The sequence below is a fragment of the Chanodichthys erythropterus genome, chromosome 21, assembly GCF_024489055.1.
Source record: "Chanodichthys erythropterus isolate Z2021 chromosome 21, ASM2448905v1, whole genome shotgun sequence".
In the NCBI taxonomy this organism is placed as follows: Eukaryota; Metazoa; Chordata; class Actinopteri; order Cypriniformes; family Xenocyprididae; genus Chanodichthys; species Chanodichthys erythropterus.
The window spans coordinates 22,909,252-22,931,612 of NC_090241.1; the positions used below are offsets into that span (position 1 = coordinate 22,909,252).

The 22,361-nt window shown below is 36.4% G+C and overlaps 2 protein-coding genes across 7 annotated transcripts in view; one reads left to right on the forward strand and one right to left on the reverse strand.

The window, feature by feature from the left end:
• On the forward strand, positions 1-21,500 carry il12rb2 (interleukin 12 receptor, beta 2a). 5 transcript variants are annotated; one of them, XM_067374815.1, is made up of 17 exons: positions 85-240; positions 4,122-4,363; positions 4,636-4,745; positions 7,233-7,481; positions 7,902-8,016; positions 8,149-8,324; positions 9,440-9,573; positions 10,464-10,605; positions 11,126-11,211; positions 11,632-11,827; positions 11,977-12,153; positions 12,263-12,361; positions 12,906-13,061; positions 13,239-13,376; positions 14,172-14,271; positions 14,356-14,443; positions 15,963-21,500. In XM_067374815.1, the coding sequence occupies exons 3-17, from the start codon at positions 4,676-4,678 to the stop codon at positions 16,332-16,334; spliced, it is 2,298 nt and encodes a 765-aa protein (XP_067230916.1). In that variant the 5' UTR covers positions 85-240; positions 4,122-4,363; positions 4,636-4,675; the 3' UTR covers positions 16,335-21,500. The 5 variants fall into 5 exon arrangements, with proteins under 5 accessions (XP_067230915.1, XP_067230919.1, XP_067230916.1 ...); XM_067374817.1 differs by having other exon boundaries at positions 225-240; positions 4,158-4,363; XM_067374816.1 differs by lacking the exon at positions 85-240 and adding an exon at positions 279-469.
• serbp1a (SERPINE1 mRNA binding protein 1a) overlaps positions 21,126-22,361 on the reverse strand; it is a 6,967-nt gene continuing 5,731 nt past the window's right edge. For both annotated transcript variants that reach the window (XM_067374820.1, XM_067374819.1), the window contains exon 8: positions 21,126-22,239. In XM_067374820.1, the coding sequence (XP_067230921.1) occupies positions 22,180-22,239 (60 nt within the window). In that variant the 3' untranslated portion in view covers positions 21,126-22,179. The remainder of the gene's footprint in view (positions 22,240-22,361) is intronic.

Below are 22,361 nucleotides of genomic sequence, written 5' to 3' on the forward strand. Positions count from 1 at the left end.
GATGTATGGGAACTTTGAGGGTGGGCGGCCAGTCTGAACTTACAAAAGCACCTCTTTTGTCCCTTTATGATTAAGATCATGCATGTAATGTGAATAAATGTGAAGCATAGTGCTGCCATATATTGCACTTCCGAGCACAGAAAATGTTTGAGATCAAAGACAACAAGGAATATCTTATCCAAGCTTCTGTTGTGATTGACTACTACTTTTTGTCTGGGGTCCCAGGGACACCATTGAAAGGTTTGCTATCTATCTATCTATCTATCTATCTATCTATCTATCTATCTATCTATCTATCTATCTATCTATCTATCTATCTATCTATCTATCTATCTATCTATCTATCTATCTATCTATCTATCTATCTATCCATACATCCATACATCCATACATCCATACATCCATTATTCTCAGACCTTAAACAGAAAATAAGGGATAACCTAATATCGAGGCAAAACATATTCATTATGTGAGTATACTGTATATTCAAGTATAGTTCCGTTCTCCCTGATTTATATTATTGTATTGTTACTGGTGCGCAAATTATTTATTTGGTTTGACTGTTCTGCTGATCAAGCCTCTCGAATTTGTACTGACCTGGGCTGTGTTTCCAAAAGCATTGTAAGCCTAAGGAGATCTTAGAAGAACCATAATATATATAGCTTTTCATTTCTTATACAACCGTGTATTAAGATTAAGATGTATCATGGGCATATGGCAAGATTCATCAGGCTCAAACTGTGAAACACACATGAATTGGCACTGACCTTAACCTCAGTGTAAGTTTTTGGGATGTGCTGGAGGAGACTTTACAGAGTGCTCACCTCGTGCATTGTCAATACAAGATCTTGATGTTATTTCTATCAAGAGGTGCATCAATTTTTGGTCAAGATATTTTATTGACAATGCAGTGAGCACTCTGTAAAGTCTCCTCCAGCACATCCCAAAAACTTACAATGAAATTAATGTCTGGACTAAGAGGTGCCAATTCATGTGTGGAAATGATTCTTCATGCTCTCTGAACCATTCTTTCACAATTTTAACCCTGGTGAATCTTGACATTGTCATCCTGGAATATGGCCATGATGTGTCTTCCTACATGGTTGTTTAAGAAATGAAAAGCACACACTCCACCTTTAAGGGTTAAAAGAACCGTTGCCAAACATATAACATGCTATAGAAACATAATAATCACTGTAATAATGATCCATTCATAGATTCTTAAGTATTTGCCTATTAAAATCCAAACAGCGACTTTTTTTTTGTTTTTTTTTTTGTCCTGGCAGTATATATAATTATATATATATATATATATATATATATATATATATATATATATATATATATATATATATATAAATATATAAATAAATAAATATATATATATATAGCTCAAACAAAATTAAAGGAACACTTTTAAATCAGAGAATAGTATCAAGTCAGTTAAACTCCTGGGATATTGATCTGGTCAGTTAAGTAGCAGAGGGGGTTGTTAATCAGTTTCAGCTGCTTTGGTGTTAATGAAATGAACAACACGTGCACTAGATGGGCAACAATGAGACGACCCCAAAAACAGGAATGGTTTTACAGGTGGAGGCCACTGACTTTTTTTCCCTACTCATCTTTTCTACTCATCTGTTTTTCACTAGTTTTGCATTTGGCTAGGGTCAGTGTTACTACTGGTAGCATGAGGCGATACCTGGACCCTACAGAGGTTGCACAGGCAGTCCAACTCTTCCAGGATGGCATATCAATACATGCCATTGCCAGAAGGTTTGCTGTGTCTCCCAGCACAGTCTCAAGAGCATGGAGGAGATTCCATCGTTCAGCATGACCGGTTTGGTGGTGGGTCGGTGATGGTCTGGGGAGGCATATCCATGGAGGGACGCACAGACCTCTACAGGCTAGACAATGGCACCCTGACTGCCATTAGGTATTGGGATGAAATCCTTGGACCCATTGTCAGACCCTACACTGGTACAGTGGGTCCTGGGTTCCTCCTGGTGCATGACAATGCCCGGCCTCATGTGGCGAGAGCATGCAGGCAGTTCTTGGAGGATGAAGGAATTGATACCATTGAATGGCCCCACGCTCGCCTTACCTAAATCCAATAGAACACCTCTGGGACATTATGTTTTGGTCCATCCAACACTGCCAGGTTGCACATCAGACTGTCCAGGAGCTCAGTGATGCCCTGGTCCAGATCTGAAAGGAAATACCCCTTATATGCATGCCTGCTACACCGTGGCATGCTCCTAATGAGACAACGGATGGTGTCCTATTTCCTCCCAGATCTGGACCAGGGCATCACTGAGCTCCTGGACATTTTGTATGGCTCTGGCAGTGTTCATCCTGTTCCTCCTTGCACAAAGGAGCAGATACTGGTCCTGCTGATGGGTTAAGGACCTTCTACAGCCCTGTCAAGCTCTTCTAGAGTAACTATCTGTCTCCTGGAATCTCCTCCATGCTCTTGAGACCGTGCTGGGAGACACAGCAAACCTTCTGGCAATGGCACATATTGATATGCCATCCTGGACGAGTTCAACAGCCTGTGCAACCTCTGTAGGGTCCAGGTATCGCCTCATGCTACCAGTAGTGACACTGACCCTAGCCAAATGCAAAACTAGTGAAACAGTCAGAAAATATGAGTAGGGGAAAAAATGTCAGTGGCCTCCACCTGCAAAATCATTCCTGTTTTGGGGATCATCTCATTGTTGTCCATCTTTTGCACTTGTGTGGTAATTTCATTAACACCAAAGCAGCTGAAACTGATTAACAACCCCCTCTGCTACTTAACTGACCGGATCAATATCCCAGGAGTTTAATTGACTTGATGCTATTCTCTGATTAATAAGTGTTCCTTTAATTTTTTTTTTGAGCAGTGTACAAAGCAAGGAGCACAAACAAAGCAACAACAACAATAATAGAAAAAACAAAATAGTTATACAAAATAAAACAAAGAACAAAATATGTGGGCTATATAGGCAAAATATGGGGGGGGAAAAGGCTTTAAAAAACTGTTTAGACCTGCCAGACAGTTTAAATTGACAGTCGGGTTTAAATCTTATATCATGAGCAGTGTTGGGTAAGTTACTTTTAAAAAAGTAATTAATTACTAAATACTAAATCTTCAAAAGTGTAATTAGATTAATGTACTCTCTTAAGTTTTAAATTATTACTAATTACTTTCTAAATCCCCAATATCGACCAGTTGAACAATACAAGGATAGATATGAAACTGCTCTTCTAATTCTTTCAAATAAGTAGTATAAAATTGCATAAATTATTCATAACCTGACCAAAGTATTAAAGTTAGAAGGTTACATTAAAAACATACATTTTAGCATTGGACTTGAAATTTAATGTTAAATCCATTATTGTTTTATATTGTTCTATACAGCAGTATAGCCTATACAGTAGTCTCTAGTCTATACAGTATTTAATGCAACTACATCAGATGTAAATTACAGATAAAATAAGAGTTACTTTACTTTACATCAAAAGGAAAAGTAAATTACAGTAATTAATTACTTAGTAATACATTACATCCAGAACCGATCATGATGCATTTCATTAAACTAAGTTTTGGAAGCAAGGGGAGTCTGAATACCTGCATGTTTTGTGTTTGGTTTATTACAGATTGCAGTTTAAGACTTGGTCATTGGTCATTCCTGTTGTGTTCCCATCATATATGCCTTAGGCTAATATATTAGATTGAATATTAAACTTACCATTTTTAAAAAAAAAATGTTTCCTTATGTTTCTATTTTTAAAATATCATGATTAAGTGAATATAGGGAAACTGTAAATAATTGAACAACTTTGATTTGATAGATTGAGTAGTTCTTGTTGGCATGAAAAACTGTTCATTTATTGGTTTATATATTTAATATAATTATAATTATATTTAACAGATGGTTAAAATAATATGAAAATTAATTTCCAACCTAGTAGGAACCTAATTGTCTCACCGTTGTGTATATAAGTTATAATTAAGGTTTAAATTCCTGAGCTTTAGGCTAAAACTAAACAGTAAACAATATTTAAAAGAAATATTGTTTTTACAAACCACAAAATGAAGACCGTTATGTTTACTGTGTCATCTTTACTTCAAATTACAGACATGAATAAAAACATTCCTGACTAATATAACCCAGTCCTACAGTATACAGAGTGCAGGAGCTCACTGATGTCACGAGCGCTCATTACTCATTCGAGCTCAAGCAAATCAAACAAGACATTGCGCGTTCTCAGTTCTTCAAGAGGAGAGAGAGAGGAGATGCGCTTGACGGCTCTACTGACACATTAAAACCCACAATCAGCACAAATGACCAGACCAAACAATTTTGTCCCATGGGCAGGGGTAAGTGTACAATCATGTTATATACCACCAAATATTTAAAAAAAATTCTGGTCTTCAGCTTTAACAATTACGCGAAATTGACGCGACGCGACAAACGCTCTGCCATTATAATGTAGGGGCTTATACACTACTGAACTTTAGATATCTTCGTTTTGCTTGTAGAAAGAAGTACTTTTCCACATGTCTAAATGATTCAGGAGTGAGTTGAATTTCTCAATAAGGAAGTAAAATGGGAAAGCAACGCTTAAAATCTCATGAATGGTTGTCCGCAGAGGGTCTTGTGAGTTTCTGTGATCTTCAGCACTGAGCTCGATGTCTTCTGAATGTACGTGGTCGGTCCCCGTCATGTTGTGCTTCATCCTGGCTGCAGGTGCACATGGAGGTATGCCATCATTGTTTTTTAATTTAAAATTTTCCTCAATTTTATGCCCCAGGATTTGATTTCTATTCAATCAAACTTCTTGTCTCCGTTATTTGAAGGTCTTGGAAACTTTTCCATGTCATTTATTTTTGCTACTTTTCAAAAAGCATGAACACAGGCCTATTTAATGCTAGCTTTGAAATTAGCTTTTGCAAGACTTAACTATTTTATTGCAAAAAAATGTTTAAAATGCTATTTTTATCATTCTTATTTCTACCATAAAATGCTGTAAAACAAAAAGTAGGCTACATAATTTGATGATGTGGTGGAAATGTTCATGAATTTCAGAGGAAATTGGCTGACATTTTGCGGTGTTGCATGTGTATTGACTGTTGGATATTGTTACAGTTTTTTCAATTGCTAACATCATTTTGTCCAATCTGTAGTCACGTTTTTAAAACTCACACAATTAGCACAAAATCCATCCATTAACACAATTCATGTCGTTTTCTCACAATGAACAGTCAACTAACATGTTTCTAAAACGCTTAAAGTTTCTTTTCACACAAGCTTACCCAATATCAAAATCATAGATCTTCCTAGTCTTATTTACAAATGCGTAAACACAGCATGACAGAATGAAGACCTAATGATCCAAACCTTAAATGTAGTACAAAGCCTCTGCAACAACAGCAAAACTCAAAAGTGCTGAAAAATATATTAAAAATATTGTAACAACTGCTAAGCATTTTTAGATAACAGATCACTGAAATATTGAGAAATTCAAGGATCCGATATCAGTCAGAAGCATAGTCAGGTGTTGAAGCTATTTCTATTACTTGGTCATATAGAGTAAAAAAGGGAGTCTTTGAATTGTCTTTTTTTTTTTTTTTTTTTCAATGTGGATGCAAAACAACTCAGAGGAGCAGAGTGCGATAATAATAATAATATCTGGGTGAATTAGATGAAGGAGGAGAGGAGTAGTTGGGTCAGGACAGAAGGGAGAAGAAGAGGCAGGGGAGAGGAGGCCGAATGTGTGCTGGATTGTGCCCCCTTACACATATGAAAGCTAATTTCTGCTATGGGATAAACAATACAAAGGCAATTGTTACTTTTTATCTTTTAATTCTGATTTCTTTCTCTCAATTCCTTGTTCATATCTTACAATTCTGAGAAAAAAGTCAGAATTGTGAGATAAAGTCACAACTACCTTTTATACTTTTTTATTCTGTGGCAGAAAAAAAGCTTCCATATAGTAACCAAACATCATGTATGTTGGATTTGTTGTTGATCAATGACAGCAATTTCATGCTTTCATATAAGTAAAAGCTACATGTAAAGCTTTTACTACTACGATTCCAGTACCACTGTTCCATATACGCAGAATATGTGGTCTGCGTAGGGCACTATCTAAGGTGGCAACATCCCACCCTCTATGGGGGCACCATCAACACCACATCCCACCACCAGAAAGCAATTTCTACTGAGGTGGCAACAGAAGTTCTGCATAGGGGACCCATTCGAACAGTGGCTGCGCTGTACATTCTATAAAGAAATGCCTCATTCACTTTTAGATAGTATGTTGAGAAGAATGCACACATGGATTTACCCAAAAATGTAGAATGGCTTACAGTAAAAGGAAACTGAACTATAAAAACATTGGATTTCTTGTTGTCTGCAGGTAGAATTGGAACAAGACAATGCAGTTTTTGAAATGCCATCAACTGTTAGTATTTTGACAGTCATTGCGCTATGATTGACTATATTCATGTTGGATAGATAACTTGTGCTTTAGTGTTTTGACAAAATGATTCAATTTTGAGTCTGGTTTGCTGTGTTTTGATAGCTAGTAAATGTAGAAAAAAAAATAAATATAGAGAAATATAGAGTTTGTATTTATTTAACAAAATGTGGTATTGGCCAGAAAATGAACTATTTGGCCAATTGTGTGATGTAGGTATGTTGCTGTGTTAAGAGTTTAGAAAAGTACTTTAGGTATTGTTAAATGCTTGATAGCAATTGTAAAAAAAAAAAACTGTAATAGCCCACAGGGCCAAATCTGCCCACAGTTCAAAAAACACCCATACATCATAAGATTATATTTGTTTTGAAAATCAAAACGTAATATTTAGAACAGCAACATTAATAAGAATGGGATGTATCAGGAATTAAATATGACGTGTTAATTTTTCTGCCTTTTAAATTTGTATTTGAGTTTTATTTTCTTTTAGTATTCCTTATTTTTTAATTATTCTGTATCTTAGTTTCAGGAATTGTTCTGAATGACACTATTAAAACCTAAGGATGTAAACACATTAGGACTGCGGTGGACAAAATTGAATAATTTAAGAATTAACCATCGATAAACCCGTAACGACAAACCCATAACTAATCTGAATTTTGACCGGAAAGGAGGAATGTATGGTTACGATCCTGGTGCAAACATTATCCTGCGCTCTTCTGTGATGACAATTTTTGTTGCTTTCTCTGTTTTTCTGCATCTTACAGGATCTGTGTGCACTGTAAATTCAAGCGCAGGCAAAGAAGTCATCTTAGGTTCCAATTTCACAATCTCCTGCAAGTTCAACAAGGAATGCACCAAAGAAATTTTTCTGAATATGAAACAAATTAGTTATAAACAATTCAACAATTCAATTGAGGTGTCTGTTAAGAATCTAACAGAGTTCAGCACCTTCGCCTGCAAGTGTAAGGAGGCCCATGAACCAGACCCATGTGGGATTGACATCACTCCAGGATGTAAGCTTGTAACTTTCTATAACATGTCTTTATTTCAGTGTTCCCACACACATGCAAGGTCTAGATGCAAGTTACTCTGAGCTCTGAAATCAGCTAGAAACTGCTCTTTGTGAATGTAGTCTGTATATAATGATTTTATCCTAATATCAAAAGTCTGTGAGGTTCATTGGTCCAAAAGTGTGGTAACCCTTTCTTACATTATAACACATTATTTCACATAGCTTGAAGTATTTCCTTTAGAGATTTTACCTAATCTCAATAACAAATTATGGCCAGAGAGATAAACAAATGCTTGTGAAGAGATAAAATTAATCACTTAATTATTAAATTAGTTGGAAAAAGTGCCTTTGGGAAGGGTGAAGTCTTTGAAACTTTGAAGCAAAATCTCATGCATGACACAGTTATGTACTTCTTTTTCAGACCCTCCAGATATTCCACAAAATCTGACGTGCATTCGAAAAACGGAATTTGGCAATGTCAGCTGCACTTGGATAACAGGAAGGGATACCAAAATCGTGACCACATGTCAGTTACGGTCAGTAAAAAGAGTCAAATCATCTTTTCAAGGAGGATCTTTGAGTTTATAGATCATATGGCAAAATCCAAAGCAGAGACCCAAGTAAAAGTCTCAATAATTATGTTACATGATGTTTTCCCTGTTTTTTAGGGTTCAAGGTGACCCGCACCCCAGCTATAAGAGTGTTATGAACTCTACAGGATTTTGTTGGTCCACATTCCCCATCAAAAGCTCAAAAATGTCTCAGCTTGTTGTGTCACTCAATGTCTCTAATAGTCTGGGTTCAAAAACCTCAGGTCCCCACACCTTCACCCTCAGAAATATAGGTAAAGAAATTCCCAAACTCATAATTTCAAATATCAAAACTGTAAAACTATTTAATTGCATTTAGGATGAGTTATGCTTAATATAGATGATTGAATTAATAACTTAGACTTTTACCACTCTTGTATGCAAAAATTAAAGTTGACTTTTTATTTCAATGCAACCTGCTTTTTATCCTTAAAAATCATAATATACGACAAGCAGTTTTCTGTCCACGATGAAAGAAAAATGCTGCATGATGCAAAAAATCACAGCTAGTCAGTACAGTGTGTGGACGAGTTTTCTTTTTGCGTACTTACAACACATTAAAGCAGTGGTTCCCAACCATTTTGACTCCCCTGTTGTTCACAACAATATTTAAAGATATTTAAATATATTTTTTTTACTTATAATTTCTACCTGATATTATAATATTTTTGAACTTGGTATAAAATAGAAAATGCATGTTCATCAAAAATGCCCATGTTTTTATGATTTTATAAATTTGCACGACTTTTTAACTCTTTCAAAATTATTCACCTTCGTGCCATACAAGTTTGGATATATGAGGTTAAGGGGCTGAATTAAAATAAGAAATTAGCTGATTCGTTTTTAAAGAAGTCTAAGTCATCTAGAGACCACCTTGGAATTTTGCTCTCATGGGCCCCGGACCCCCGGCTTAGAACCACTGCATTGAAGAATAATACTTGTATTTTCAGGATTTTTATGAAGCTTTTCATGGTTTTACTTGTGAAATATATATCACATAATATCAGATATTTCTCAACTTCCACATTTTATCTCTCATGTCATAGGAAAAAAAAAAAAAAAAAACTAAGGACAAACAAATTGTTAGCTATTTATGACTATGAACTCAGATTAACATGGAAGACTTTTTTTTATATAATTATTTCTTGTCATTTTGTCATGATGTTGGTTGGGGGATTCCAAAGAATAAAAATTGGGTCAGTTTTACAGAGTTGGCTGTTTTTAAATCAACCCACTAGTTGACGTCATTATTACAGACGAATGCAGCAGTAGATCTTATCCTGAATTTTTTTTAAAAACAAAAGTAATTATCTTGCATGTAGAGTACTGTAGACTAAAAATGATGCATTGCTTCTCTGTTTATGTACAGTAAAACCCTCAATACCTCAAATCAGTCATGTGAACTGCTCATCCCAATGGTGCCACCTACACACAGACAATCACAGCATGGGCTTGGTTGAAGTCCAATACAGAGCAGTAAATGGGATCTGGAAAAAACTTGAGGTAAAATTACTGATTGTAAAATGTGTAGATTTCCTTTTTTCAAAATCTTTGATTATGATCAAACTAAAGTGGTTGGTATTCAGAATCAAGCCACTTCTGCAGACCTATCAGTCATCTAACTTGCTAAAGCTGATAAAGAAAAATGCAGAGTTGCAAAGAGTCGATTCATGATGACAAAGACAAAACCCACAAAAACCTCACAAATTGTTTGGTCGTCAAACCACAAGCCCTCCATGATGACTCAAAACTTGAATAAGAAATGTCAAGAAAGGGGTTTTTTCAATCTTTATCGTTAGGAAACTGAACCGCTGACTGTTGCTCTTCCCACAATGTATGTCTTGATGTATCTCCATCAATTAAATGATTCAGTAGTATTAAATACAGTACAGTACAGCCAGTTTGGGAAGAACACAAAATATTTTCTTATACTGAAAAAATTTGCTTGGAGGTTCAGAGATGGACTGATTGATTCTAAACCTAAAGATGCTTCCTTCAAGTGAAAGTGCTTCTGCCATTTGAGCGCTTAAAGAGATAGTTCAAACAAAATGAACGTTTGTCATCACCCTCATATCCTTCCAAACCATTACTTTGCATGGAACACCAAAGTAAAAAAAAAAAAATTGAATGGTGTTTGGCATAAAAACGGTGTAAAAGCTTCTAAGCTTGCATATTCCATTTTCCTTTTGTGTTTCCCAAAAGGAAAGTATATTATAACAAAATGTTTTGGGGTGAGCTTTTCCTTAAATACAATCTCTAGGAATAATAAAGTAGCATTCAAACATTCTCAGGCAACTACTGAGTTTTAGAAGTAAACCAGAGAGATCTTCATAGTTAAGATATTACTTATAACTGATGTGATAAGAACATATCGTATTATGCTGTCTCCGCAGACTAATGCCAAGATGAATTTGAATATTACCTCACTGCAGCCAGATACCAAGTACAAGTTCCAGATCAGGAGGAAAATAAACCATAGAGTAGGTTTGTGGAGTGACTGGAGTCAAGAAAAGGAAACTAAAACTGAAGAGGAAGGTAAATTATTAAATACTTTCTTGTGAAGTTTTTGTAATTATGGGATTTAAAGGCAGTTTTCATAGTTATCTTGTGCAGTTTTATGTAGTTATCTCTTTTAAAGTCAACAGAAAGTGTAAAAGGGATTAAATGAATGTAGGTAGTTCTGCATGTTCTGGAAAGGGTACTTCAGAAATATGATGGTGTTAGATAAGTTCACTATAATGACGTAGGATAGTCATGCTTCTTTGTCAGCACACCTCAGGTGTTTAAAATAATGGGGGCAAAGATAGATGAAGCAAACTTGAGTGTTGACAGATTAAAGTAACTTTTGATAACCTTTCAGTGTTACTGGATGTACAGGAGAAGTGAAAGACTTTCAAATTTGACGGGAAGTACTGACTTCTGGTGAAACTTAAAAAAGAAATAAATCCTACAATATATTAATCTTCAACAGTTAACTCAATTTACATGCCCAGTGAAAGAAAAAGAACATGACGGATTGTAACATGTTTTTGTTTATTTCTCCCTCTCTTTTTAGCTCCTGTAAAGGAGCTTGACGTCTGGTACCTCCAAGAACCGAAACACTCGCAGTCTGGAAACAAGTGTTTCCAGATAGTTTGGAAGGTACCCTTCAACTACCAAAATAGTTTTTTCTTTTCTTTTCTTTAAATGTTTTGTTTAGCTGTCCATACTCTACAAACAGGTCATTGCACAACCTGTCCGTAGAGTATGCACTTTATTTTAGACACACGCCCTTAAAGGTCAAACCACCAAGTGATGGCTTGCTTAGTGTGAATTGCATCTTCCCAAACACGCTGTTACTCTGAAACCAAAAGTTTGTCGACAGTCAGTTTCAGTTTACAAAAAATGAGTAGAGGCTTAAAGGAAATGATGGATTTGAGAATTCTCTCTTTCAGAGTCATATTTGTGCCTCATGTCATTAATGGCTGACTCAGTCACAGATTTTTGTTAGATAAATGCATTCAGAAATATTGAACTGCATGATAAAAAATGCCATTTATTTACATTTTCTTTATGTTTTAGGAACTGAATATATCAGATGCCAAGGGGAAGATTCTGAAGTATAATATAAGTGTTCTGGAGCAGAAGATGAACTCAAGCAACAAAATTCCAACCAGCAGAAATCATCACATATGCTGCTCTCACTGTTCTGTGTCAGTGTCTGCAGTTAACTCAAAGGGTCAATCTCCTGCCAAATTTATCGAGCTGCGTTCTCCAGGTAAGCCTGTTTTTTAAACAAAGCTAATGTGAGACAAATAACTGTGGTTTTGTTGGCTCACATTACCAATGCTGAGCCAAATAACTGGTTTTACTCCAACTAATGAGGAAAAGATGCTAAACGTTAAGCCATGTTTATTGTGTTCACAGGCCTTGCTTCAGGGTTCCTGCCACATAAACTATTAAATAATCATAGCGTTGCCCTCTCCTGGCAGAGGCTTGCCATTGCAGGCCAAGTAACTGAGTATGTGGTGCATTGGTATCCAGTTGGATACACTGACAGGATTCAGTGGATTCGAGTACTGGATACCACAGCTAACATTACAGGCAAGTTTGATTGGATGATATGAGTTAAGTCAAAATTAGCTGGTTGGTTTTAAGAGGAATAAAAACTTTTTCTCTCCTCCTTGTACTTTTTATTCTGCTGTCTGTCCAGGTCTCCAGCCTCAAGAATGCTATCGTGGTGCAGTCACTGCTCTGCACACATCTGGTCCCATAATGGCACACTTTAGAGGCGTCTCCACATGGCAGTCAGGTTAGAGGCTTAATGCTTATTTTGCAATACGTATATAAAATTCTCAGTCAGTATATAAAAAAATATATGTACACACTACTGTTTGGGGTTTTTACGGAAAATTAATACTTTTATTCAGCAAGGATTGCATTAAATTGTTCATAAGTAGCAGTAAATACATTAATAATTTTACAGAAAAATAAGTATTTCAAATAAATGCTGTTATTTTGCACATTCTATTCATCAAAGAATCCTGAAAAAAATGTTTACCACAAAAATATTAAGCAGCAATGTTTTCAACATGATACAACACTGATGCACAGGTAGAGTGTAACATCTACAAGCGAAATTGGAACTGGAATGATCCTGAGCTAAATTTCAAGTGCCCCAGAAAAGAGTATGAATACTTATATAATATAATTATTTCAGTTTATTCTTTTTAGAAAATTTGCAAAGTTGTCACAGAGCTTTCACTTTTTTGCTCTGTCATTATGGTGTATGGAGTGTGGACTGATGTGAAACAAAACAAAATATGATCTCCTGATCATAATCTTGGAATTCACAGCTCCAGAACAAGGTCCAGTTCCTCAACCAGTCTTGAAGAATTCTGAGAACTTGCAGTTGGAATGGTCTGAAATCCCTCAAGAGAAGAGAAGAGGCTGTTTGAAAAAATACACCATCTACTTGTGGAACAAGTTAACGGAAGATACTCAAATTTACAGTAAGGCACAGGTTAACTTACCAGTCTATATATTTACTGTTGACTCTCAGATGCTTATTTTTACATTTCTTTGCTTAAGAAACATAATATAGGACTGCTAATTGCTTTTGGATGTTCATTGTTCAGCAATATTAGTGCATTTTAATAGAGCTTTCTGATGCCTAACTTTGACTGTAGGTGTGGACTATCCAAAGAAACAGTATACTATTAGTGGTCTGTCACCAGGACAGTGTTACATACTGTGGGTCACTGCCTGGACAGATGCTGGGGAGGGACCCAGAGGAAGTGATCTCCCATTCTGCACACCAACAAATGGTATGTATTTGTGCAGATTATAGCACTGAAAACATACACCGATCAGGCATAACATTATGACCACTGACAGGTGAAGTGAAAAACACTGATTATCTCTTCATCACCTGTTAGTGAGTGGGATATATTAAGTTAAAATAATTGATGCATGTGGCTAGCGAAGGCTGGCCCGTGTGGTCCGATCCAACATATGAGCTACTGTAACTCAAATTGCTCAAGAAGTTAATGCTGGTTCTGATAGAAAGGTGTCAGTATACACAATTTATCACAGTTTGTTGTGTATGGGGCTGTATAGCCACAGACCTGTCAGGGTGCCCATGCTGACCCCCGTCCACCGCCGAAAGCGCCAACAGTGGACACGTGAGCATCAGAACTGGACCACGGAGCAATGGAAGAAGGTGGCCTGGTCTGATGAATCACATTTTCTTTTACATCACGTGGATGACTGGGTGCGTGTGCGTCGCTTACTTGGGGAACACATGGCACCAGGATGCACTATGGGAAGAAGACAAGCCGGCGGAGGCAGTGTAATGCTTTGGGCAATGTTCTGCTGGGAAACCTTTGGTCCTGCCATCCATGTGGATGTTACTTTCACACGCCATACTCCATGCCTCGACAGGTCAGGGCTTTTTTGGCAGCAAAAGGGGGACCAACACAATATTAGGAAGGTGGTCATAATGTTATTCCTGATCAATGTATATAAGCTAAATAAAAGCACTAGACACGGAACAACTCGCTTTTGAAAAAAAAGATGTCTTTCAGCCATTTTGATAAGTAACCCGTGTCATCCTCTTTCAGCTGAGAAACTATTGTCCCATGTGATCTTGGCTGGTGGAGGAGTACTTTTGGCCTGTCTAATCCTCTTGTGCATCTGTCAGTTCTCCTCTGTGCAAAAAAGGTATGAAACAACATCAGAATGCTTAAAATCCACAGAAAAAAGACTTGTTTTTTTAAATACTGCCGTGTCTGTTCTGCTCGATAGATTCTTAAGTTGTTGCCAGTGTCTGCTGCCTACAGTTATTCCAGATCCAGCAAACAGCAATTGTGCAAAGACGTACACTGATGACCAGGTAAATGTATGAAGATGCCCACACAGACTGTATTTTCAAAACTAGTGAGCTACCTAATTGGACATCATTTATGGGCATGTTTTAACATCCAAATAAAATGAATATTTAAATGATTAAATAATCATTCATCATTTACAGGGGTTCCCATACATTTTTTTGTCAGCCGAACCCCTTTTAATTTAATATTTCAATAATTTAACCTATTTGCATGTTCATGGTTCTCTGCTGTTGGTTAATGGTCACATGCCATGCAAGTAAATGGATAAAATATCTAATCTTTTGTGCTTTCGAGTATTTTATTTTGATTTTGTATTTAAAATGATAGGGCTGCATGACTCAGCCCAAAAATTATATTTTGATTATTTTGTCATGTATTGTGATTTGCTATTAAAAGGTTAATATTTAGAGTGCTAATGTAAATAGTTAGTTTTAAGGGTGCTCAACATGGCCTCACTCATTACAATAACCACCTAACACTACAAATTACAATACAAAATGTATGTCTTAAAGGATTAGTTCACTTTCAAATAAAATGTTCCTGATAATTTACTCAGCCCCATGTCATCCAAAATGTTCATGACTTTCTTTCTTTAGTCGAAAAGAAATTAAGGTTTTTGATGAAAACATTTCAGGATTATTCTCCATATAGTGGACTTCAATGGCCTCCAAACGGTTGAAGGTCAAAATGACAGTTTCAGTGCAGCTTCAAAGGACTTTAAACGACACCAGACGAGAAATAAGGGTCTTATCTAGCAAAACGATCTGTCATTTTTTTTTTAACTTACGGAACGAACGCGGCACCAGTTCGTTTTTTTCCATAAGTAGAATAGGGAGGGCGTAGGACATACAGCGTAAGCTTTTTGATGAATACAGAAAGCGGAAGCATGTGCAAGGCGATCATTTATGTTTATAAAGCATGTACAGTTGTATTTTTTTTTTTTAAATGACCATTCGTTTTGCTAGATAAGACCCTTATTCCTCGTCTGGTATCGTTTAAAGCCCTTTGAAGCTGCACTGAAACTGTCATTTTGACCTTCAACCGTTTGGAGGCCATTGAAGTCCACTATATGGAGAATAATCCTGGAATGTTTTCATCAAAAACCTTAATTTCTTTTCGACTAAAGAAAGAAAGACATGAACATCTTGGATGACATGGGGGTGAGTAAATTATCAGGAAAGTTTTATTTGAAAGTGGACTAATCCTTGGAAGTGAGAAGTAAATTCTTCACTTCCAAATGTTCAAACGTTATTTTGGCCGAGTTTTGGTAAAATGCTGTAACTTCTGTTGACAAAAACTAAAAAATTATTCAAGCACAAATGCACTTTAAAATCACAGCGCTTGTGCGTTCTATGTAAACAGTGCTTAGTAATCACATCATCTTCAGCTTTCATGACTGACTAAAAGCAGACTTCTAAGTCCATGCAAATGCTCATACCAGTAATATGCTTTGTACAATCAGAACTACAATTTTAATTCATTAATCAATCCCCGCCTGTCCCTCTTCCCGCCTCCACATAGGGTGAAATTAAATTCTATCTTCACAAATATGACCCCAGCGTGAGTGAGGATCCCGAAAATGTAGAGGTGGAGGAAGTGCCCTACCCCAGCTTCCCCTGCACCTACATCAAAAGCTTCTCTCAGGAGTCCAGTTCCTCTAACGCCACCCAGAGCACCAGGACCACAGACTACACAGATGACTACATCTCCACTCACGGCGCAATAAGTGGAGGAGAAGAGGAAGAGGACGAGGAAGAAGAGGCGTGTTTGGATGAATTTGAATTCTTCCCAAGCACTCACAGCCCTTTCCTGGAACCACTGGTTTTAACTGGAGGAAAGTTGACACTGGATGCAGTAAAAATAGACTGCAGTGAATTTCTGGATTGCACGTGATCCTCCACAGGCATTAAAATTTGACCTGACTGTGACTGTACTATGGATGCTGAAAAATAATCATGGACATCCCAAAGATAATTTGTCAGTCAAAAGGACAAACTTTTATCTTTAAACAACTTACTAATTATTAATCCCAGCCATACCTGCGAGCAGCTCAAGCTCATGCTGTAATGGAAGTAGCAACAGATCTTTTCTTCTATATTGTGACATATATCAGAATGAAATGGATTAAGGAAAAAAAGGGTGAAAAGAAGATGGAGGTAGATCTGAACATGAGCTTACAGTCAGCTGTAAGAAGGGGCGGGGTTTAAACAGACCAAATGATTTGAATAGTCTGGCATACATTACAAGAGAGAAGTTTCACCAGAAGATCGAATTATATTTTAATTAAACATTGTGGTCAAGAAATAAAACAAAATAGATGAATCGTTCACAATAAGACCGATAACATGCATTTAGAAAATAGAAGTTCATTTCATGCCTACTTTAAAAGCTTGTATAGTTGTATTTGATGGATGTGGCAGTGTAGGCCTCTTGGGACAAGGTTAACGTCATATCCTTTTCAGCACACATGGTTTGCCTCAGGTACTTATCTCTGAACTGCAGATGATCTAACAGACTGGTAACAGCCAATCAAGAGTATGGATACTTAATGAATGTAAGTTGAAAAGGTTTTTTGGACATATTCTGTAAACTCATTCTTTCCACTAAACACTCAGCAGCTGACCAACACTAACCCTTCACTTTAACTTTTTCACAATAATCAAGAAAACCGTGCACAAGCATCAATATCGTGGGAGCCTCAGCACTCATATCTACAACTTGCGTTAACACAAGATGTTTGACCAATTACACAAATAATAGTGTCATCACATCAGTTTTGCATCAGCTCAACTGAATACTGTCCTAATGTAATGTTTTAAATTGCATGTAAAGCCTTAATGTCAAAGCATCAAGGACAAAAAAAGAGAAAAGAATAAATGTCCTTTTTTTAAAAAAAAAAAACTCTGTGGTTTACTGTAACTTCAACTTTAAAGTGAAATGGTAAATAGGTTTGTGGAGACATGGACATGAAAACACATGATTTTGGTCTATAGATAGACTTTTCACCAGTCAACCATAAAATAGGTTTATTTTTGCAGTACACAGGAACAACTAACAACCTGGATTTCTATTTTCTAAAGTAAAACTTGGCCATAATAGCACATCTCCTCCACAAGCCGCACAATTAAAGGCATCATGTCCATAAAACAAATGGAGCAGGAGCATGAGCAATAGAAATACTGATAGTTGTCTAACACTTGCAAGTTAAAACCCACACCAAATGAAAATTAAACAAGGAATCATTAAACATGCATCTGATTATTATAGTAACCCTTTACAGTAAGGTCTCACTCATTGACCTTATTGTTCATTTTAATTCATACATTAGTTGTGAACAATGAGCTATATTTCTACAGCATTTATTCATTTCAACATTTACTAACAGATTTTTAAAATCGAAACTTACATCTGTTAGCATTAAAGCACCAGGAGCTAATGTGATTAAAAATGAAACAATTGCATTTTTAACTACCAAAACTGGCGTAGCACCGATTCTTGGGCCCTACGCAAAGATATTGTGTGGGGCCCCCTTTGCCAGCATTAGGGTTGCCACCCGTCCCGTGAAATACGGAATCGTCCCGTATCAAATCAATACGGGACGCGATTTGTCCCGTATTTTACATAGGTCCACATTATGCAGCATCCCATGCAAATCACCCCACCCGCATTGTGTGAAGACACGTCCTATTCTGCGCCTGAGTGGGTAATACTCGCTGCCATCATGGTTTGATTGGTTTCAGGTTCACGGGCCGTGAATCACAGCCAATCAGAGTCAGAGGAGGGCGGGACGCCGCCTCGCCGCTTCTCTCTTGAGGCAGATAGTGTAATGTTTTATTTTTTATATCACCTCAAGTTTTTGATTGATAACGTTAGATTTCATATGCTGCCTTTTAAGAAATAATGTTAATAATGTACATTAATCATGTTATGGTAGGATTTGTTTATTAAGATTAAGTTGTACAGTCAGACACATAAGCATTACTTTAATAAGACACACACACACACACACACACACATATATATATATATATATATATATAATTATTAAATACATATTTATTTAATCAAAATATAGTACCTATGTGAATAAAATAAACAACTATTTGTTATGCTTAACCAATTTAAATAATTGCATCATTCAATACTATAGAATTAACAATTGACAATATAAAAATTGAATAAATAAATACATACATATATTTACTTACCAATAATAAAAATGTTAAGTGTTTTACTTAAATAAGAAATGTTTGTAGATATTATATAATTTCCAGTTATTTAGGTGTGGTTTCACTGTTTGGATGGTGTTACTGCAAACAATGACAAATATTTTAGCCAAAATCTTTGTTCACAACAAATGACAATTTACAATTTGTTTAATTTATAATTACTAAGTTATGGATCTGTTAATTTAATAAGTTAATAAAATATGGTTCACATCTCACAAGTTCCTCCATAAGCGTATTTTTTGTGGTCTCAGTCACACTTTGTTGGCCTATGTTTATTATTGTCATAGCTGTGTATTCAATATGACCACTTAAGTTGTGATAGTGAGAGACTGAGTGCATCTGTTCACACTGATTTCAATAGCAGATATCTTATTATAATGTCCATTGGTATCAATCTTAATATTTTTATGAAAATATATACCACCGTTATATACCACCATTGGCACGCCATCGGGACTGTGGTCATCGTGGCCCTGAGGGGTGTGGCCCCCACTGCGGCAGGCGTCCCTTATTTTTCTGTATTGAAGGGGCAACCCTAGCCAGCATTCCATTATGCATGCTATTTATTTTATAATGTGATATATTTTATTTCACACTTTTTAAAATAAGTGTACAACTATGCACATAGCAGTCACCGACAGAAAAACAGTTGTACTATATAACACTCATTTATTTGAATTATGCTATATTTAAACAGAGCACCCCAGTAATATTAGACATAAAAATTCTCACAAAAACATAGATGAGGAGAATCCTAATTTTGAGACATCCTGCTCAGAATGAGATTCTTAGTGTTTTCTCTTCTGTTGTCTCTCAACCACAAGAAGGTACAATACCTTTCAAAAACTGCAATTTATTATGGTCCCGCCCCCCACTTGAATGATAGGGTAAAGCCATGGCCAAAAGTTTTGGTGGTTCTCTGCAGTGGGTTGTAGTCTCAGAAACCCTCATTAGATAAACTGCTTGTTAAAAGTTTGCTTCTTCAGTTGTAGTGTTGATCAGATGCATTGTACATACAGTATTTACAGTACATACAGTAAATGCTTCATTGGCAAAAAAAGAAAAAAGGACCTGTTTGAGGTCCTGGTAAAAGGTGACCAGCTAGCATAAATTCACTAATCACATCAGCACATGGGAAAGTGCAAACAAGTTCTAGTCAGGAGGAAAAAGTGCTTCCAGTCATTGTGTTCTTGCATCTTTTCATTTTCAATGGTTACCTCTAAAGAAAGACATATTCCCATCATCGCTTTCCCATCATAATTTTTTTCTGATGCGGCTGTTTGAGACATCTGGAAAATGAATAGTCCAGGGAAATAAAAGGTGAACGCTACCATGATGAGTCCTGTCACTGTATCATGCCAACAGTGAAGCATCCTGAGACCACCCATCAGTGGGGCAGTCCCAAGAGAGTGTCAAATTGACCCCAAACATACTGCATGTTATTACCCTTGATGGCAAATACATGTTATATTATTATTATACTTAGGTCATTATAAAATGCAATTTTATAATCTTCAAACAACTTTCATCTGCTTTGGTGCCCTAACCATACCTGTAGTATTACATCATAATAGTGTAGGGGGAGGGGGGAATCATAATATCAAAAATGAAATTTATGTCATTATAATTACTCACTCTCATGTTGTTCCAAACCCTTAAGACCTTTGTTCATCTTCGGAACACAAATTAAGATATTTTTGATGAAATCCGAGGATTTCTGAACCACAGAGGCAGCGATGTCATTGCACATTTCAAGATCCTGAAAGCTAGCAAAGATATCATTAAAATAGTCCATGTGACTACAGTGGTTCAACCTTGAAGCGGCGAACAAGAACATAACAGAAATGGCTTTAGGAAACAGAAGGGAAAGAGAATTGTTGAATAAAGTCGTTATTTTTGTGCACAAAAAGTATTCTCATCGCTTCATAACATTAAGGTTAAACCACTGTAGTCACATGGACTATTTTAATACTTTTACTAACTATCTGGGCCTCGAAAGTGGTAATAACATTTCAGTCCATCACAGACCAGAAAGCTCACGAATTTCATCAAAAATATCTTAATTTGCGTTCCGAGGATGAATGAAGATCTTACATGTATGGAAAGACATGAGGGTGAGTAATGACAGAATTTTTATTTTTAGGCGAACCAAACCTTTAATTTGTGTTCTGAAGATGAACAAATGTCTTATGGGTGTGAAACGATATGAGGGCAAGTAATGACAGAAATATCATTTTTGGGTGAACTAACCCTTTAACAAACACTACATTATAGCATTAGAGACTGTATGCAGCTAATACCAGGACCAGTACCAGTATTTTTTCCAAAAGTACATTTGTAAACACAAATACGAGACCATCAACGTAAGACCATTCTGCATGAGAACATACATCTCAGACAAGAACAAATCAGAATTGATTTCATCTTTGAAGTTAAAGGTCACACAACACCACCGTATGAATCGACCATCTTTTAATTATTGACAGAGGTCCAATAGCAGGGTAGGAATTCACACATTATCATAGCACTCAGCTGTTCCACACCGAACAGGATGGTGTTTCTTTCAGATCAATTATGCAGTAGAGCTGTTGTAAAAGCAATGGGGCAGAAAGAAAATGTCATTTCTAAAAGGATTTATCCATAACCTGGCTCACATTTTTCAGTAAACAAGAGTGCGGTGTGTAAACTTGCTTGTATTTACACTAGAACTTTGCGTATGATACTATCCTGAGTTACCAGAGTCAATGGTATCAAAAGATACCATTCTGAACTTTACAGTGGTCATTTGAAAAAAAAAAAAAAAAAAGACTTTGTGGAGAGTGCAACCGAATCATCTGAATTACATCTTTGCATTAAGTTATCAATCATAAATTGTACATTTAATCGCAATGATTGCAGATTCTGTTTTACGGCCCTCTATCAGGCATTTGAGGTGTATAATAACAATGACCAGAACCAAAATGCTCTGCAATTTCCCACAGAAATACAGAACCCTTTAAAAATTAAGACTAACTGGTAGATCTTGTTTCTGAAAAGGGCTGCCCTATTTCGAGGCATTTTGTGTGTAAAAAGCAAGCAAGCTACGGGACACCTTAAGATAAACTGGTGTGCTCTTCACACCCATTTTTGGAAATGCATATTTTCAAGCAGCAGTACAAAAAGTATCCATGAACAATGCATAATTGCTGAGAAAAAACAAAAAAAAAAAAACACAATAAAAGAAACACTGTATGAAAACATCCCTGCTACCTTACTTCTAAATACAAAACCTCAACCAATAATTTGCTTCAGAATAGCAAGAAGTCCGTCCTTTGTTGTTTTTTTTGTTTTTTTTATTTTTCCATCTTTTTTTTCTAAAACAAGTAAAATTCAGTCCTCAGGGGTGAATGGCATGGATGACAGTCTTCCATCATTTCATCTGCTGAAGGATCCATTAGCATGCAAGCCTCGTAGACAAGGACCCGTCGAGGAGTGTTCCTCCGGGGCGAGCCGAGCGGCATCTGGGCAGCTTAAGCCAGGGCTGGGAAAGCCTCTGGGTCGTCCACGTTAGGGACAGACACTCCACCAGCCTAAATAAGCAGATACAGGAAAAACAGGCCATATGAATCCAAATTCAGGTTATTGTAATCTAGCAATACCAGCCACAGATGTTACATTCAGTCATTTGATTTCAATCAGGTCAGCTTCTTAA

Excerpts from the sequence above, each read along its gene's own strand:
- il12rb2 (XM_067374814.1), top strand. The coding sequence starts at position 144 with ATGTTTGAGATCAAAGACAACAAGGAATATCTTATCCAAGCTTCTGTT. Across the intron at positions 7,482-7,901 it reads GATTGACATCACTCCAGGAT|ACCCTCCAGATATTCCACAA; the intron begins GTAAGCTTGTAA and ends CTTCTTTTTCAG. Across the intron at positions 9,574-10,463 it reads GGATCTGGAAAAAACTTGAG|ACTAATGCCAAGATGAATTT; the intron begins GTAAAATTACTG and ends CTGTCTCCGCAG.